Raw genomic sequence first — 15,502 nt, forward strand, 5'->3', positions numbered from 1 at the left:
GATTATTTTAGTTTGAACAAATAAAGTTATATTGTTTAAAAGAGCGTGAAGCCGGGCACAGTGGTTCACACCTGTAATCCCAGCACTTTGGGAGGCCAACGTGGGCAGATCACCTGAGGTCAGGAGTTCGAGACCAGCCTGGCCAACATGGTGAAACCCTGTCTCTACTAAAAATATAAAAATTAGCCTGGCATGGTGTGGCACATGCCTGTAATCCTGTAATCCCAGCTACTCGGGAGGCTGAGACAGCAGAATCGCTTGAACCTGGGAGGTGGAGGCTGCAGCGAGCCGAGATCACGCCACTGCACTCCAGCCGCCTGGGTGACAGAATGAGACTCTGTCCCAATTGAAAAAAAAACAAAAAAAAAGCAAAAAAACCCACAAAGGCGTGAGACTGGGCGCAGTGGCTCACACCTGAATCCCAGCACTTTGGAAGGCCAACGTGGGCAGATCACCTGTGGTCAGGAGTTTGAGACCAGCCTGGCTAGCATGGCAAAACCCCATCTCTACTGAAAATACACTGCAGTGGCACAAGCCTGTAGTCCCAGCTACTTGGGAGGCTGAGGCAGGAGAGTTGCTTGAACTCAGGAGGCAGATGTTGCAGTGAGCCAAGATCATGCCACTGCACTCCAGCCTGGGCAACAGACTGAGACTCCGTCTCAAAAAGTAAATTAAAATAAAATAAAATAACATGAATATGACCCCAAAAGCGTGAACAGCAAAATAAAAACTAGGTAACTAGATCTGTTGGATTCACCAAAGTTAAAAACTATTGTGCATCTAAGGACATCATCAAGAAAGTGAAAGGGGCTGGGCGTGGTGGTGAGCACCTGTAATTCCTGCACTTTGGCAGGCTGAGGTGGGGGGAATCCCTTGAGCTCAGGAGTTCGAAACCAGTCTGGGCAACATAGTGATACTGTGTCTCTACAAAAATTTTTTTAAAAAATTAGCCAAGTGTGTTGGCCCATGCCTGTGGTCCCAGCTATTTGGTAGTCTGAGGTGGGAGGATCGCTTGAACCCGGGAGGTGGAGGTTACAGTGAGCTTAGATGATACCACTGCACTCCAGTCTGGGCAACAGAGAGAGACCCTGTCTCAAAGGAAAAAAATAAAAAGAAAAAGTGAAAGGACACCCATGCAATGGGGGAAGATATTTGCAAATGATGTATCTCATAAGGTTTTGGTATCCAGAAAAAAAGGCAACCCAATTAAAAAATGAGCACAGGACCTGAATAGACATTTTACTGAAGATGATAGACAGATGGCCAACAATCACATGAAAAGACACTCAACATCTTTAGTCATTATAGAAATAGTAACTGAAATCACAGTGAGATACTACCTCATCCCCACTAGACTGGCTATAATAAAAAAGAGAACAAATGGAGAATAACAGGTGTTGGTGAGGATGTGGAGAGGCTGGAACCCTCATGTCTTCTTGCTGGTGGGAATGTAAAAGGGTGCAGGCACTGGAGAAGTTTGATGGCTTGTCTAAAAGTTAAACTCAGAAAACCACATGGCCCAGCTGTTCCAGTCCTAGATACAGACGCAGAATGATTGAACATGGACACACACCCTGTGCAACCCAAGCCCCGTCACTGTTCCCCAAGGGTTCCTTTGTGTTTCTCTCCAGTTTCCTGTCTCCACCCTCACCCGCTCCGAGGAACCACTGTTCCAGTTTTTTTCCCTCCAGTGATTAAGAACTGGTATTTTTTTTTTTAGCCAAGTATCTCAGAAATACTTAAGAAAATCTGAAGTGCTAATGGGTCCAACCATTTTCCCTTGCCTGGCTCACAGGGTCTTGACAATGTTCACAAACAGAGGGTGGCGGAAGTGCTCAATGACCCTGAGAACATGGAGAAGCGCAGGAGCCGTGAGAGCCTCAACGTGGACGTGGTCAAGTACGAGAGTGGCCCTGACGGAGGGGAGGAAGTGAGTATGAGCGTAGAGTGGAACGGGGTAAGTACAGTACACAGCGGGCACGTGCTCCGGGAGGCGCCCCCACGTGGCGCTTGCCAGGCCTTCCTCCTGTCTCATGTGCTAGACCTTCTGCTTTTGTCAAATTAAGTGCCAATTAAGCTTTCTGTAAGTTCTTTACTTCTGCTAATACTTAAGTCTGTTATTTAAAGTGGTAATTTTCTTCTCAGGAATCCATGAAAGCTGTTTGGCTTAACTTTGAGCACTTAAATGCTGATTGAGTGTCCTGGCTGTTTAAAGCATGATCCCTATCTGGTTTCATTTTAATATCAGGATCAGTGTGGCAGGTAACTAACTCGCTTCTTTAACTCACCCATTTCATTGCTAACTCCAGTGCGCCTAACTTCACTGACCAGGCTGCTCTAGATTTTGTTAGAATGAGTTGAAATGCTTTAAAGGGAGATGCTGTGTAAGTAGAATTTGTTTTTAGAAAACAGGTCAGAACCAAGAGCTTAGGTGGCTGCTCTCTTGATGTCCTGCCTCAGTCCTGAGCGTCCTGCATTTCACCTGAGAGGGTGTCCAGATCTTTGGGGCTCTTCATGGTTGCCAGCCCCCATGTGCCTGAGAGGCTGCACAGGGCCCCTCTAGGTTTTACTGGTTTGCCCCTGGAAATTCCTCACCACTGCTGTTTATCCAGTGGTTGCCAAAGACCGTGTGGCCTTCTGGACATTTTTTCTCCAGTGAATTTTTTAGCACATGGATTTTTTTTTTAATACACAAGCTGGTGTCTTTGGTATTTTGCTTTTGTCAGGGAGAGTTGAAGGCGGCATTTGACTCATCTAGGGGCACAGTTGGTTTTTTGAAGTTGCCATAGTGCATTTTGATTAGTTATAATTCTACACATGTTCTGCCAAATTGTAGTTTTGGGCTTTCTTAGAATGTAAATCCTTTTATTCTTTAAGGATTTTCTATAGCTGTAGCAATTTGGTAGGAGCTAGCATTCTAAATAAATATTTTATAAAAAATGTTAGTAGCAAAATTTGAGGGAGAACATTCTCTTTGACTGTCTTTATCTGGCAGCTTTCTTGCTTTGGTTTTTTTTCTGTGCCAAGACAACCAATCAGCATCAGCTTTGCCCACTCAGCCCCAGTGGGGCAGTAGTCTAAAACAAATCCTGGCCCGCAGGCCTCCCTGTCGCCCGCATTCTGTCAGAACTGTGTACTGTACTCTTCTCTTGGTTGCTGTCGTACCTGCATGCTTCGTATAGAAGGGAAGTCCTTTATCTAGGCACTAGGAGCCAGGGTGCAGATTGTGATACTCTTGAATGAAGTTCTGGAGGAGGTTTCTCTTGAGACAGTATTTCTAGGTCCATGTTGACATGAAATCATCTGATGATAAAATTGTGACAATTCAGAGCTCTGTTACCATCTTAAAGATGGACTCGGAGAGGAAGGAGAACTGCTCGTGTGCACTGCAGCGGGTTCATGTGCAGGTGTCCTCGTCACGTGTCCCCTGCAGCGGATTCGAGTGCAGGTGTCCCCGTCAGGCCCGTGGGCTGGAAGTGTCGCTGCTGTGGATGAAGCAGCTGCCCCTCCGCGTGCCTGCTGATTTCCTCCCTCCACGCTTCCTTTCTCGCTCTGGACACCTGATTACATTGGCCGTGCGCAGGCTGTTTCCGGTGTGTCCCTTTCGTGAGCAGTATACTTGGTAGCTCTGCAGCTTCGATGGAATTCATCCCAGGATGCGTTGGCCATGGGTGATCTACCAAAACAATCTGAGTTTTAAATTGTCCAGTGCAGTGGTTCCTAAACTCACTTTGCGCATGGAGGCAGCCCCGTCTTCAGATGGAGTCTTAGATAAAGTGAGTGAATTCACTGGGTGGGCCGGCTGAGGCTGCCTCAGAGTCTTCACAGGAAGACCTTGCCCCCAACCCGATCTCCCCACAACTCTTAAGGTTCTGAGAAGGCAGAATGCTGAACTCGATCAACTTGTGATTTTCTTTTCTTCCCCCCGAGACAGAGTCTCGCTCTGTTGCCCAGGCTGGAGTGCAGCGGTGCTGTCTTGGCTCACTGCAACCTCTGCCTCCTGGTTTAAGCAATTCTCTTGCTTCAGCCTCTTGAGTAGCTCGAATTACAGGCATGCGCCACCATGCCTGGCTAATTGTTTTATTTTTAGTAGAGACGGGGTTTCACCATGTTAGCCAGGCTGGTCTCTTAACTCCTGAGCTCGTGATCTGCCTGCCTCAGCCTCCCAAAGTGCTAGGATTACAGGCATAAATCACTGACTTATTTTTTAAAAGGTAGTGAGGGCAGTATGCACACAGGTATTAATTTTTAGTCAACTTTATTGAGGGATAATTAGAGACAATAAAAGGGGCCCATATTAAATGTTGTTTGATTTAGATATTAACACAGTGCAGGTCAGCACATTAGTTTGTCTTTATACGGATGTTAGAACAAAGTTGATCATGCTGTTGCTGTTTAAGTGAAGATTTCCCTGAGATTGCAAAGCAAACTGTTACCACTGTAGTCACTTATTTGTGTACATCAAGATTTTTTTCAGTATTATGCAATTAAGTTAAAATAGACAAATACATCAGGTGTTGTGGTAAATGTTAAGGCTATACCTTGCCGGGCGCGGTGGCTCCTGCCTGTAATCCCAGCACTTTGGGAGGCTGAGGTGGGTGGTCAGGAGATCGAGACTATCCTGGCTAACAAGGTGAAACCCCGTCTCTACTAAAAATACAAAAAATTAGCCAGGTGTGGTGGCGGGCACCTGTGGTCCCAACTACTCAGGAGGCTGAGGCAGAAGAATGGCGTGAACCCGGGAGGCGGAGCTTACAGTGAGCTGAGATTGCGCCACGGCACTCCAGCCTGGGTGACAGAACGAGACTCCGTCTCAAAAAAAAAAAAGACTATACCTGTGGCTGGGTGCCGTGGCTCATGCCTGTAATCCCACCACTTTGGAAGGCCAGGGCTGGTGGATTGCTTGAGGTCAGTAGTTTGAGACCAGCCTGGCCAACATGGGGAGACTCTGTCTCTACTAAAAATGCAAAAATTAGCCAGGCATGGTAGCAGGCGCCTGTAATCCCAGCTACTTGGGAGGCTGAGGCAGGGGAATTGAACCCTGGAGGCAGAGGTTGCAGTGAACCGAGATCGCACCACCGCACTCCAGCCTGGGTGACAGAGCAAGACTGTCTCAAAAAAAGAAAACAACTATCCCTATTACCTATAACTTCAGATTTCAAATTTTTGGATTTTATAAAGGTAGCTTTATTGTTCTTGTTTCATTTATTAGAATAAGTTGTTATATATTTGTAGTGAGAAAATGTGATTTCAATTTTATTTATATATTTATATATATATATATATATATATATATATTTGAGACGGAGGTCACCCAGGCTGGAGTTAGGTGACGCAATCTCCGCTCACTGCTTTCCGGGTTCTGGCGATTCTCCTGCATCAGCCTAAAAGGCATTTTAATACTTTTTAAAAGTTTGAAAACTACTACCATAGGGAAAAACATTGTGCTCCCTGTTGGGAAGTCATAGCTTCAGCAGAAGTGACTGCCAGGAATGAATGTGACAGCTTTTGATTAAGTTATAATAACCACATACACCAGATATTGGACCCAGTTTTTCAAAATATTCATAAGTAACATTTAAAACAGAGTTATGTGGTCAGAGAAAGGACAAACTGATTAATGATAATCGTCCCCTGGGCGTTGGTGTCACACAGAACTGAGAAGGAAAGCAGGTGGTGACAGATGCTGGTAATGTGCAGGGAGTGTCTGGATCGAAGTCTCGACTTGGTGGGTGGTTTGTCCAGGGAAGGACAGTTCTCTCCTTTAGGTACACACTGTAGGGACTGTGATTAAACTACTTGACAGCGGCACTTCTGTGACCTCGTTTCGTGTGACACATGCAGGTCTGGAAGCCGCTGTCACCGTGAGCCTCAGTTGGCTCTCTCTCATGGTCTTGCCTCTGAAAGTGCAGCTGTTTTGTGCACACAAATCCTTTTCTGGATAAAACTGGTCCTCTTATAACTGCTGTCCGTGAGGCTTCATGTTCGTGGTGTGATTTGCATGTGTCAGCCACTAGCACCAGGTCCCTGTTGGAATGTGGGAGTCCCTTGGGCTGTTTCATCATTACCCAGTTGACTTTACAGCGGTCCCATGAGACACACAGAGCCACCCCAGGTGGAGCCTGAGGTCCGCCTCCCAGCTGCACCACCTTTGTCTGTCTGCAGGTCACCAGCTCTGCTGGGGCCTTTTGAAGCAGCCTCTCTCCGTCTTGCCATTCTTTTCGCACTGCTCCCATGTTAAGATTTCTACACGTTTCAAATACACTAAATTCTTACCTAGGATTATTGGGGAATGGAATATATTGTTAGAAATAGATGAATTTCTATTTTTTAAAAATTACACTAAGGGCTGGGCACGGTGGTTCATGGCTGTAATCCCAGGGCTTTGGGAGGCCGAGGCAGGCGGATCACTTGAGGTCAGGAGTTCGAGACCAGCCTGGCCAATATGGTGAAAACTCCTCTGTACGAAAAAAACAAAAATCAGTCAGGCATGGCCGCGCATGCCTGTAATCCCAGCTACTCAGGAGGCTGAGGCAGGAAATTGCTTGAACCCAGTAGGTGGAGGCTGCACTGAGCCAAGATCATGCCACTGCACTCCAGCCTGGGCGACAGAACCAGACTCTGTCTCAGATTACACTAGTAAGACAACTAGAATATGCCAAAAATAAATAAATGTAAAAAGCACCAAATTATCTGAAATCCCACTGTATATAGATAATAATGATGACTGCATATTTTTAAACTGTGAACACATTATCCTTTTAATCCTGCTCAGATAACCCACTTTTGTAATGTGAATATTCTTTCCCAGCAATATAAAGAGGTAGACAGTTTCTTAAGCTGTTAGAATGCAGTGAATCCTCCCAGGCCCTGAAGTCCAGTTGAATGGAAATCTGCCTGGGCCAGGGCAGCCGCCGGCCTTCCCCCTGGTTCTCACAGCCAAGGTCCTCAGGTGGCGTGAACCCAGGAGGCGGAGCTTGCAGTGAGCCAAGATCAGGCCACTGCACTCCAGCCTGGGCGACTGACCCAGAGTGGGGCAGACCCGCTCCATTGCCAACTCCAGGTGTTGGTCTGGGTCTGCAGAGGCTCAGGGAGGAGGAGGCAGCTGGGCCGGACCCCAATTCTGGGACTCCTGGGCCCATTTCCCAGCTGTCAGTTGTCAGCTTGCTACTCCAGCAGCTGCAGAGTGAGGGGAGAGAGAGAGAGAGCATGAGCAAGCGTGTGTGTGTGTGTCACATGAAATACTTTTGAATCTGAGTGAAATGAATCTTCTGTGTTCTGCCAAGTATTTAGTTCAGGTGTATTATAATAACACTACTGTAGTGTAGCACTGAGTTTTGAAATGAACAGCAAGGGCTGCACTGTTGATGACGCTGTGTTAGCATTTTAGCATCCTTTTTCTAAAGAGCAGCAAAAACTTATGTTTTCTTGTCCTCCCAGCATTTTTGAGGTGTTGGTAACAAGTGTTATTTTTCCATTTTAAAGATGAGAAAAATGAAGCTCGGGCTGGTTAAATGACTTGCTCAGCGTCCCATGGTGAGTCCGAGCGGGCGGGGCGCAGGCCCTGCTGTCTGGTGCTTCTGTCGAGACGTCGGCTTTCCAATCTGGCAGGACCCAGGACGCATTGCTGCCTGTGGAAATTAATTTTCTTTTGGATTATCAACTGCATGTTTAAAATGGGCTGTAGACTTTTAAAGTCCGTGGTTTCCTAAAGTTTCTGAAATGTCTAAAATGTGTTTTTAAGAGAATGAAAGTCATACCTATAGCCTTTATTTTGGTCCCTATGTTTCTCATTGCATAATCTCCTTACGTACAGTTACTTGTAAAGCCTTTTACACTAAGTGTCAAGGAGATTTCTAATACATTGCCAATCTTTACTCTTAAAGTGTTGAAATTTACTTGCTGACCATTGGGAATGGACCAGTCTGAATTCTATGAAATGCACCACGAGGCCCAGCACCTGCTTTATGCTGGGCTGGTAGAAGCAGGCAGAAGGTCATCCCAGTCCTAAAGCCACTCAGAAGGCTGTTGAGACTTGTGACCTAGAAATACTGTAAGCCAGGCCGCGCCACGCAGAGCCTGCTGCCTTTCCTCGCCGCGGTTTCACGTGGGTTTTCTCTCTCCTTTCTGTCTGACAGGCCTAGCCGCCCGTGACTCTCACACTGTCTCCTGCATGACGGGTGGCGTCTCCCGCAGCTTCCCTTCTCTCTCCAGTGCTGCCCGCTGTGTCTAGCAGCCCCCTAGGATCTTGTCAGAGCTGCACCTCTCTGTGAACTGGCCATTCCTTTCGGTGCTGCTGTCCTTTTTGGGGGGTTCCTGATTTCTGTATACATGTAGCTTTGCCAGATATGTACTTAGTAATATAAATTGTATTAATAAAATTCATTTACTGTGTAATACACGAGTTTAAAAATTAAGAGCGATTAGCTGTTCACTCTGATAACAGGTAGTTAAGTGTCACACAAGGTGTTGTTGCAATGGCATGACGGTGACCTGTTGACGTAACTAAGCCTTAGAGCAAGGCATGTGCCGCACGTGCTTCATGGTACTTAGAGCCCTGGGGTTCCTGCTCGGACTCCGGGTCTCCCTAGGATACGCCCCAGTAGCATTTGCTGTGTAGTCTGTGTGTGGAATTCGGGCATTCTGCTTTTCTCTACTAATCTTGAAGTGCTCAGTGATTTGTGTATTTGTGTCTTTCTAACTTCTAATAAACTCACTCCGACTGACCTGTGTCTTGGTGTCTGTCTGCTTGGTAGAACTTCTCTCACTCTTTATCCATGAAACGCCACATGGCAGAGCTGCTAGGGGTCATGGGGTGACAGTTCATCACACCAAGGAATTCCTTCCAAGAAGAAATGCTGCTGTCTGCACAGTTTCTTCACTGTGTTTTTTATTTTCATGTTCAGATACTGCCAAGTATTTCACTTATTAATACCTGAATCAATTAAGATGAGAGCTGGGCACTCTCCTCCCTACAAGGTTGTCTGAGGATTTTTAGTTATTTGTATAGAATGAGCATTTTATTTAATTTTCCAACCACCTTTATAGTTAACATTTAAGGAAATAGTTCTGTAAAATTTACTGAAGGAAACAGCACCTCCAACTATTGCATTTAGACGAAACTGTTAAAAGGAAGAGCGTCTGTCAGATCCAAATGGTTTGGGTCCTCTACTGTGTTACCTGGACCAGATGCTTACATATCTGTTAAATGTGGAAGTCGATTTTGATAATATTCCTAGAAGCTGCTTTAATTTTCTTGAGACTGTGTGTCGGCTTTTGTCTCAGAATAGCAGTAGGATTCATATTGCTTTTGGGATGCGATCACTTTTGTTTGAATGAGCTTCCTTATGTCAAAGGTTTTCATGATCATTGGATTATCTTTAATGAAATTAAAAGTGGATAATGTTTAGTTAAAAGTATGTTTACGTACGTGGTAATTGGTGGTTTCTGCAAGACTCTGTCAGCAGTGAGCTGCTGGCGAGCAGGGTGACCGTGGTGGCGCTCTTATTTGCACCCAGTGTGGCTCTTGTGGGAGGGAGGGAGAACCACCTGCAGCTTCACGTTTGTTCACGTTTTTTTCAGGATGGCACTGGATCTTTAAAACGCAGTGATTCCTTTAGCAAACTCCGGGCTTCCATTAGACGCAGCAGTGAGAAGCTGGTTAGGAAGCTGAAGGGAGGAAGTTCACGAGAGAGTGAGCCAAAGAACCCCGGGTAACTATCTCTTCCAGCTCTCCGACTCCCGTGCACGCCGGCCACTGGGCTGCTTCTCTTCCTAGCGCAGCCTTCCTCACCCACAGACGTCAGGAAAGACACTCCAGTTGGTTCCCGTATTCTCACAATGGAAGGGTTTCATAGTTGCCACCTAGGTTTTTCCCAGGACAGGCTGAGAAATAATTGGGTAACTTCCTGTTAGTGGCTGAAGTGCTCATACCTTTAAAAGAAATTTATGGAATCTTAAAATTCTGTCACATGTTCTAAGAAAGCCTTAGCAATGAAATGTGGAAATTTATATTAAAACATTGAGCATTTTGAACTTGTTTACTTTAGATACGCATTGTTTTTAAAATTAGCATTAGTTTAAATTCTTTAAAATTTTTAATCTTTTAAATAAATCAGATGTTAGCTACAACTATATTAAATCTCATATAGTATTATAATAGGGAGAAAAATGGTTTCAAATAGGATCAGAACTTTTAAGACTTTATTATAAGATTTTCAAAACCTTAGGCTTTTCATATGTTTAAAAAAAGGTTTGAGTCATGAGTCTTAGAGTCTTTAGAAAAATAACATTTAAGTTGTCAAAGGAATTTGGTTCTTAAGATATCCTTTGTTTTTAACATGGTGCACAAAGTTGACAGATTACCCCTGCTGCACTGTCCAGCGTCACTCTGGGCAGCTGCTCCTGGCTTGGGCATATTTCTCATGAGGCAGGCTTTTGCCAGCCATTCTGTGTAACTCTGACTTCCTAAATGGTACTGACTTTTTAGAGATTGATTCCTAGTAAAACTATTTTACAAGTGATCCCACTTTAAGTTCTGTAAGAAGTCTGATCACCTCAGGATGGTGAAACCGAGTTTTTCTGGAGAACATATTGGAAATATTAAAGTTATGTGCCTCATCAGTTGTTTTGTTACTTTGCCTTTTTTTTTTTTTTTTTGAGACGGAGTTTTGTTCTTGTTCCCCAAGCTGGAGTGCAATGGCGCGATCTTGACTCACTGCAACCTCCGCCTCCTGGGTTCAAGCAATTCTCCTGCCTCAGCCTCCTGAGTAGCTGGGATTACAGGCATGCGCCACTACACCCGGCTAATTTTTTGTATTTTTAGTAGAAACGGGGTTTCACCATGTTAGCCAGGCTGGTCTCAAACTCCTGACCTCAGGTGATCCTCCCACATTAGCCTCCCAAATTGCTGGGATTACAGGCGTGAGCCACCACATCTGGCCTATTTTGTCTTTTAAAAGCTATTTTTTAAAAAATATGTCCACTTTTTCATCCCTCTCAGTATCCCTGATGACCTAAGCCCTTAGACCTGCTGCCACACGGCCAGGGTGCGGATTGGCCAGAGATGGCCCAGCCCCTTGGTGGTAGGGCTCACCTCTTGTCTGCTTGGTGTCCCTGTGGGAGTCTCTGTTGTGGAGGGAGACTTCTCTTCATGGCTGTGAGAGAGGTGCAGGCCTGAGGCAAGAGGAGTGACGTGACTTTTGTAAGGAGCTTCTCACAACTGTTTTCCAGCCCATTTCTGGAGAGGGAGTTTTAGGAGCCCCACAGATGTTCATTCTGAAAACTCCCTGGAAGATCCCAGGATTTGAAGACTGGACTTCTGGAAGTTTATGGGGATTTAGTAGCAAATTGCTTACGATGAAACAAATGAACTCTTATTTGGGGGGAATAGATTCTAAATTGCCTTTGGAATAGTGATCTTATTTTAAAATGCTTACAGATTTCCAGAACCAAAATGATAGGTTACTACCTGCCTCTCGATGAATTTTGAGATGACACGTTTCTTCTTACAGCATTGAGAGGGTCTGAGCAGGCTGCGTGACTGCTTGGTGTCCCTTCCTTGGAATGATATGATGAGTCACGCAGCGGCTCTTAGGTCCCCTCCAGGAATTACATGATGCCCAGAGAGAGCATTCTGGACATTAATTCCTGGAGGGGAACACACTCATTGTTTGAGGTTCTTAAGTTTTGAAGCCTTTTAAGTGCAGAGTCCAGTTCTGGTGCTGAGTGTTGTAAGTTGGACCACACTCCCACATGATAGCTCTCAGAGTTGTTCTGTTTTTTCATGTTTCTGTCTTTGCCATGATAAAAATATAACAGTGTGTGACCAGCCCCCAGGGTTAGAACTGTGGTCAGTGTTTACGGGGCTACAGCTCTGCCAGCCTGAACCATGTGATATAGATGCACGCTTGCACGGACTAACGTTTTCTACATGACTTTGGAAATTGCATCCTGTAAAATGCATACAACTGAATAATCTTTCCAAATAAGAGTGACTGTTTTTATTAACTAGACAGTAGTCTCAGACATCTTTTGGAGGGTTTTTTCAGACGGAGACTGTGAGGCCCCACCCCTGAGTTTCTAATTCCTGAGTCCCTGATCCTCAGAATTTGTGTTTCACACAAGTTCCCACGGTGCTGGGGCTGCTGACCCGGGGCCGCTTTTTGAGAATCGCTGAGCTGGACGTAGCAGGACCAGGGTGTTAGCAGCTTGCTGTTTGGCTGACTCCTAACAGTTATTGTACTGAAAGGTTTGGAATGCCATGTGTTCAAACAAGGCAGTTGGCAAGAGTGGTAGGAAGAGACGTTGAGGATTTGAGTTCTTTCGTTTCGTAAAAGGGTTTGAGGGAAGGTTGTGTAGCTCTTTTAAAAAGAGTTAATAGCAGCTGGGTGCGGTGGCTCATGCCTGTTATCCCAGCACTTTGGGAGACCAAGGTGGGCGGATCACTTGAGATCAGAAGTTTGAGACCAGCCCGGCCAACATGGCAAAACCCCGTCTCTACTAAAAATGTAAAAATTAGCCGGGCCGGGTGGCGCATGCCTGTGGTCCCTGCTATTCAGGAGGCTGAGGCAGGAGAATCGCTTGAACCCAGTGGGGCAGAGGTTGCAGTGAGCCAAGATCACATACCACTGCATTTCAGCCTGGGCGATGGAGTGAAACTTCGTCTCAAAAAAAAAGTTAATGGCCACTTTATAGCAAGAATAATTATGTCAGATCATAATTTACTTGTGATTTGGTTTGATTTTATACTTGGTTCTTGAATGGTTCTAGGTAGAGAAAAGCCTGTTTAGGACTCCGGCAATGTCTGTTGCGGGCTTCATTGGGATGTTTTTGTTTTGTCCTGGTTGGGACATTTTGGGGGTGAGTTTTGCTTGGGGATAAGGAAATTTAGGTTTTTTGGTGCAGTTGTTCAGCAGGGGCTGGCTGAGTAGCTACCATGTGCCAGGCGCTGTGCTCACAGCACTGCTGACACACGGGCGGGTGTCCTGGGCTTTCAGCCCCATCCCAGTGTCCTTTGTGAGGCTGTCCCTGTCACCCTTCAAGGCTGTGCCTCAGCCTCGTAGCCACCATCCTTGGCTTGCCCAGGAACTGCTGTGCTCATGTTCACTGTCCATGTTGCATGCAGTTCACGTTCAGAATTTAAGTAACCCTCAGTATCGGTTGCTTTAGCTTTCAAACTTCAGGTGAGTTTATGTTCAAAGCCATCCATGGTGGCGGTGAACAATGATAGTCATTTTATGACTGGGATATAGATAATTTATAGGCTATTTCATCAAGCATTTTAAATACATCAGATGGGAGGAAAAGTAAATATATGTATAAATTCCTGTATTTCTTTAAATGGAGAGCCATGACTTTAATTTTGGTTTCTAAGTAGAGAAATACTGGCTTCAGAGTTTATTTTACTAACAATAAAGTTGATTTCCCTGCTATTAATATAGAAAGATAAAAAATAGTATATTTATGCATCTTCTTTTAGTAGTGAGTTTTGAGTGTCTCTTCATGATCCCTTAATGGTGATGAGTCTGACATGATCCCTTGAGCGCCCTCCCTGAAAACCATCAGACTGAAGGCAGAGCCTCTGCTCCCAGATGGTTCACCTTTTTTTTTTTCTGAGACACAGTCTTGCTCTGTCGCCCAGGCTGGAGTACAGTGGTGCGATCTCGGCTCACTGCAACCTCTGCCTCCTGGGTGCAAGTGAATCTTGTGCCTCAGCCTCCAGAGTAGCTGGGATGACAGTGTGTGCCACCACGCCTGGCTAATTTTTTGCATTTTTAGTAGAGACAGGGTTTCACCATGTTGCCCAGGCTGGTTGTGAACTCTGGGCCTCAAATGATCCACCCGCCTCAGTCTCCCAAAGTGCTGGGATTACAGGCGTGAGCCACCGCGCCTGGCTTTTCTTTTGTTTGTTTTGGTAGATGGAGTCTCACTTTTGCCCAGGCTGGAGTGCAGTGGCGTGATCTTGGCTCACTGCAACCTCTGCCTCCTGGGTTCAGATGATTTTCCTGCCTCAGCCTCCCAAGTAGCTGGAATTACAGGCACACGCCACCGCGCCCAGCTAATTTTTTGTATTTTTAGTAGAAGTGGGGTTTCACCGTTTTCTCCAGGATAATCTCGATCTCCTGACCTCATGATCCACCCGCCTCAGCCTCCTAAAGTGCTGGCATTACAGGTGTGAGCCACCGTGCCCGGCCCCATGAGCCACTTTTTAAAAGTGCAAGTCTAAGGACACTTTGAGTTTGCATATGGTACTTTAAAAGCAGCATTTTGCTGTGAAAGATGCAGAGAAGCTGTGGTCTTTTCTCCTGGGCACTAAATAGAGTAAGACCCAGGACTCCCGTTACCCGAGCAAGATGAAGGCAAGGTCCCGAGAAGCCCCAGTGTCACAGAGGCCTTGGAGGGGCTTTGCTTGTGCTTCCTGTTGCTGGTTGACCAATGTGCTGATCGTTTGTCCTTGCATGTCTGTGTCCGGGTTGCAGCATGAAGCGTGCCAGCTCTCTGAATGTCCTTAACGTGGGTGGCAAGGCTGCTGAAGATCGCTTTCAAGTAAGGAGCCTACCCCGAGTTGTGTCCTAGGCTGCCCAGACCACGCTGGCAGGTCTGCAGATCTGCGCCCGGTCCCTGCTCCGCCCCTGCTCCTGCAGAGGGCTGGGGCCACCACCATGTTTGTTCCTGGACAGCCAGTTTTGACAGTCGTGTTTAATATTCTGCTTCACCACTGGTTTTGTGCATTATGGGCATGTTCACATGTGAGCATTCTCAGAATATTAATTAATGATCTCAAATGGTCTTTAAAAATAGTGTAACCTAATTAATTTATTCTGTTAAACTACTGTCAAAGCTTGACCAATTACTAGTTTGTATTAGTTTGTTTGATTTTAGCCTCTCCTAAGTTTATAACTATTAATAATTAATTATCTACTTAAGCTGTTGTTCAGAGTTTAAAAGTATTCAAAACTTTATTAACATGATGACTAACGTGTTGTCACTCTGACACTAAAATCTTGAGCACTTGGTGAAGCTGTCCGGATCTCACACAAACACATCAGGTTCACATCTGAAAGTACTGACTCCCTTCCCCATCACGGAGGCCATTTTGAGTTTTCATCCCCTCTGCCCTTTGTGTGGCTGTCAGTGGCTGGCCAGGTGCCTGTGGCTGCTCTAGAACCTGCCTGTTTCCCAGGTGCCTGGAGCCCGCCCGGCAGCTCGAGCTCTTGGGACTTGGCCGTCCCCACCCGCCCCTGTGCTGGTGCTGAGAGCTCGCGACAGTGGCCAGGCACTGACCTCCCAGTTGTCCAGATCCACTAATCCTCACAGACAGGTCAGCGCCCCGACCTGTCCCCCATCACTCTTGGGAGGCAGCCACCTCAGGAAAGCTTTTCCCCAGCCCCCTTTTCGGTGGCTGCTGAAGAGGCTGGTAGGGTGCTGGACATACTGCTTGAAGCACCCCTAATGACGAGAGGAAAAAGTCTCTTCATTTTACAGGGTTCTGTAGCTGACC

General features: G+C 46.0%; 1 protein-coding gene across 18 annotated transcripts in view; it reads left to right on the plus strand.

Annotated features, from left to right (window-relative positions):
• The window catches only part of KLC1 (kinesin light chain 1), a 71,124-nt gene that overhangs the window by 47,826 nt on the left and 7,796 nt on the right, over window positions 1-15,502 (plus strand). For 2 of the 18 annotated variants that reach the window (XR_012091097.1, XM_037984607.2), the window contains exons 13-15: window positions 1,820-1,957; window positions 9,583-9,713; window positions 14,481-14,547. Coding sequence is in view for 13 of the 18 variants with exons in the window: in XM_037984607.2 (XP_037840535.1) it covers window positions 1,820-1,957; window positions 9,583-9,713; window positions 14,481-14,547 (336 nt within the window). In the remaining 5 variants the exon portion in view is untranslated. Of the gene's footprint in view, window positions 1-1,795; window positions 1,958-7,485; window positions 7,537-8,138; window positions 8,727-9,582; window positions 9,714-14,480; window positions 14,548-15,502 lie in introns of those variants that run through there. The other 16 variants (XR_012091096.1, XM_037984605.2, XR_012091098.1 and 13 more) reach the window with 13 other exon arrangements.

This window comes from Chlorocebus sabaeus, chromosome 24 (assembly GCF_047675955.1).
Source record: "Chlorocebus sabaeus isolate Y175 chromosome 24, mChlSab1.0.hap1, whole genome shotgun sequence".
NCBI classification, from domain to species: Eukaryota; Metazoa; Chordata; class Mammalia; order Primates; family Cercopithecidae; genus Chlorocebus; species Chlorocebus sabaeus.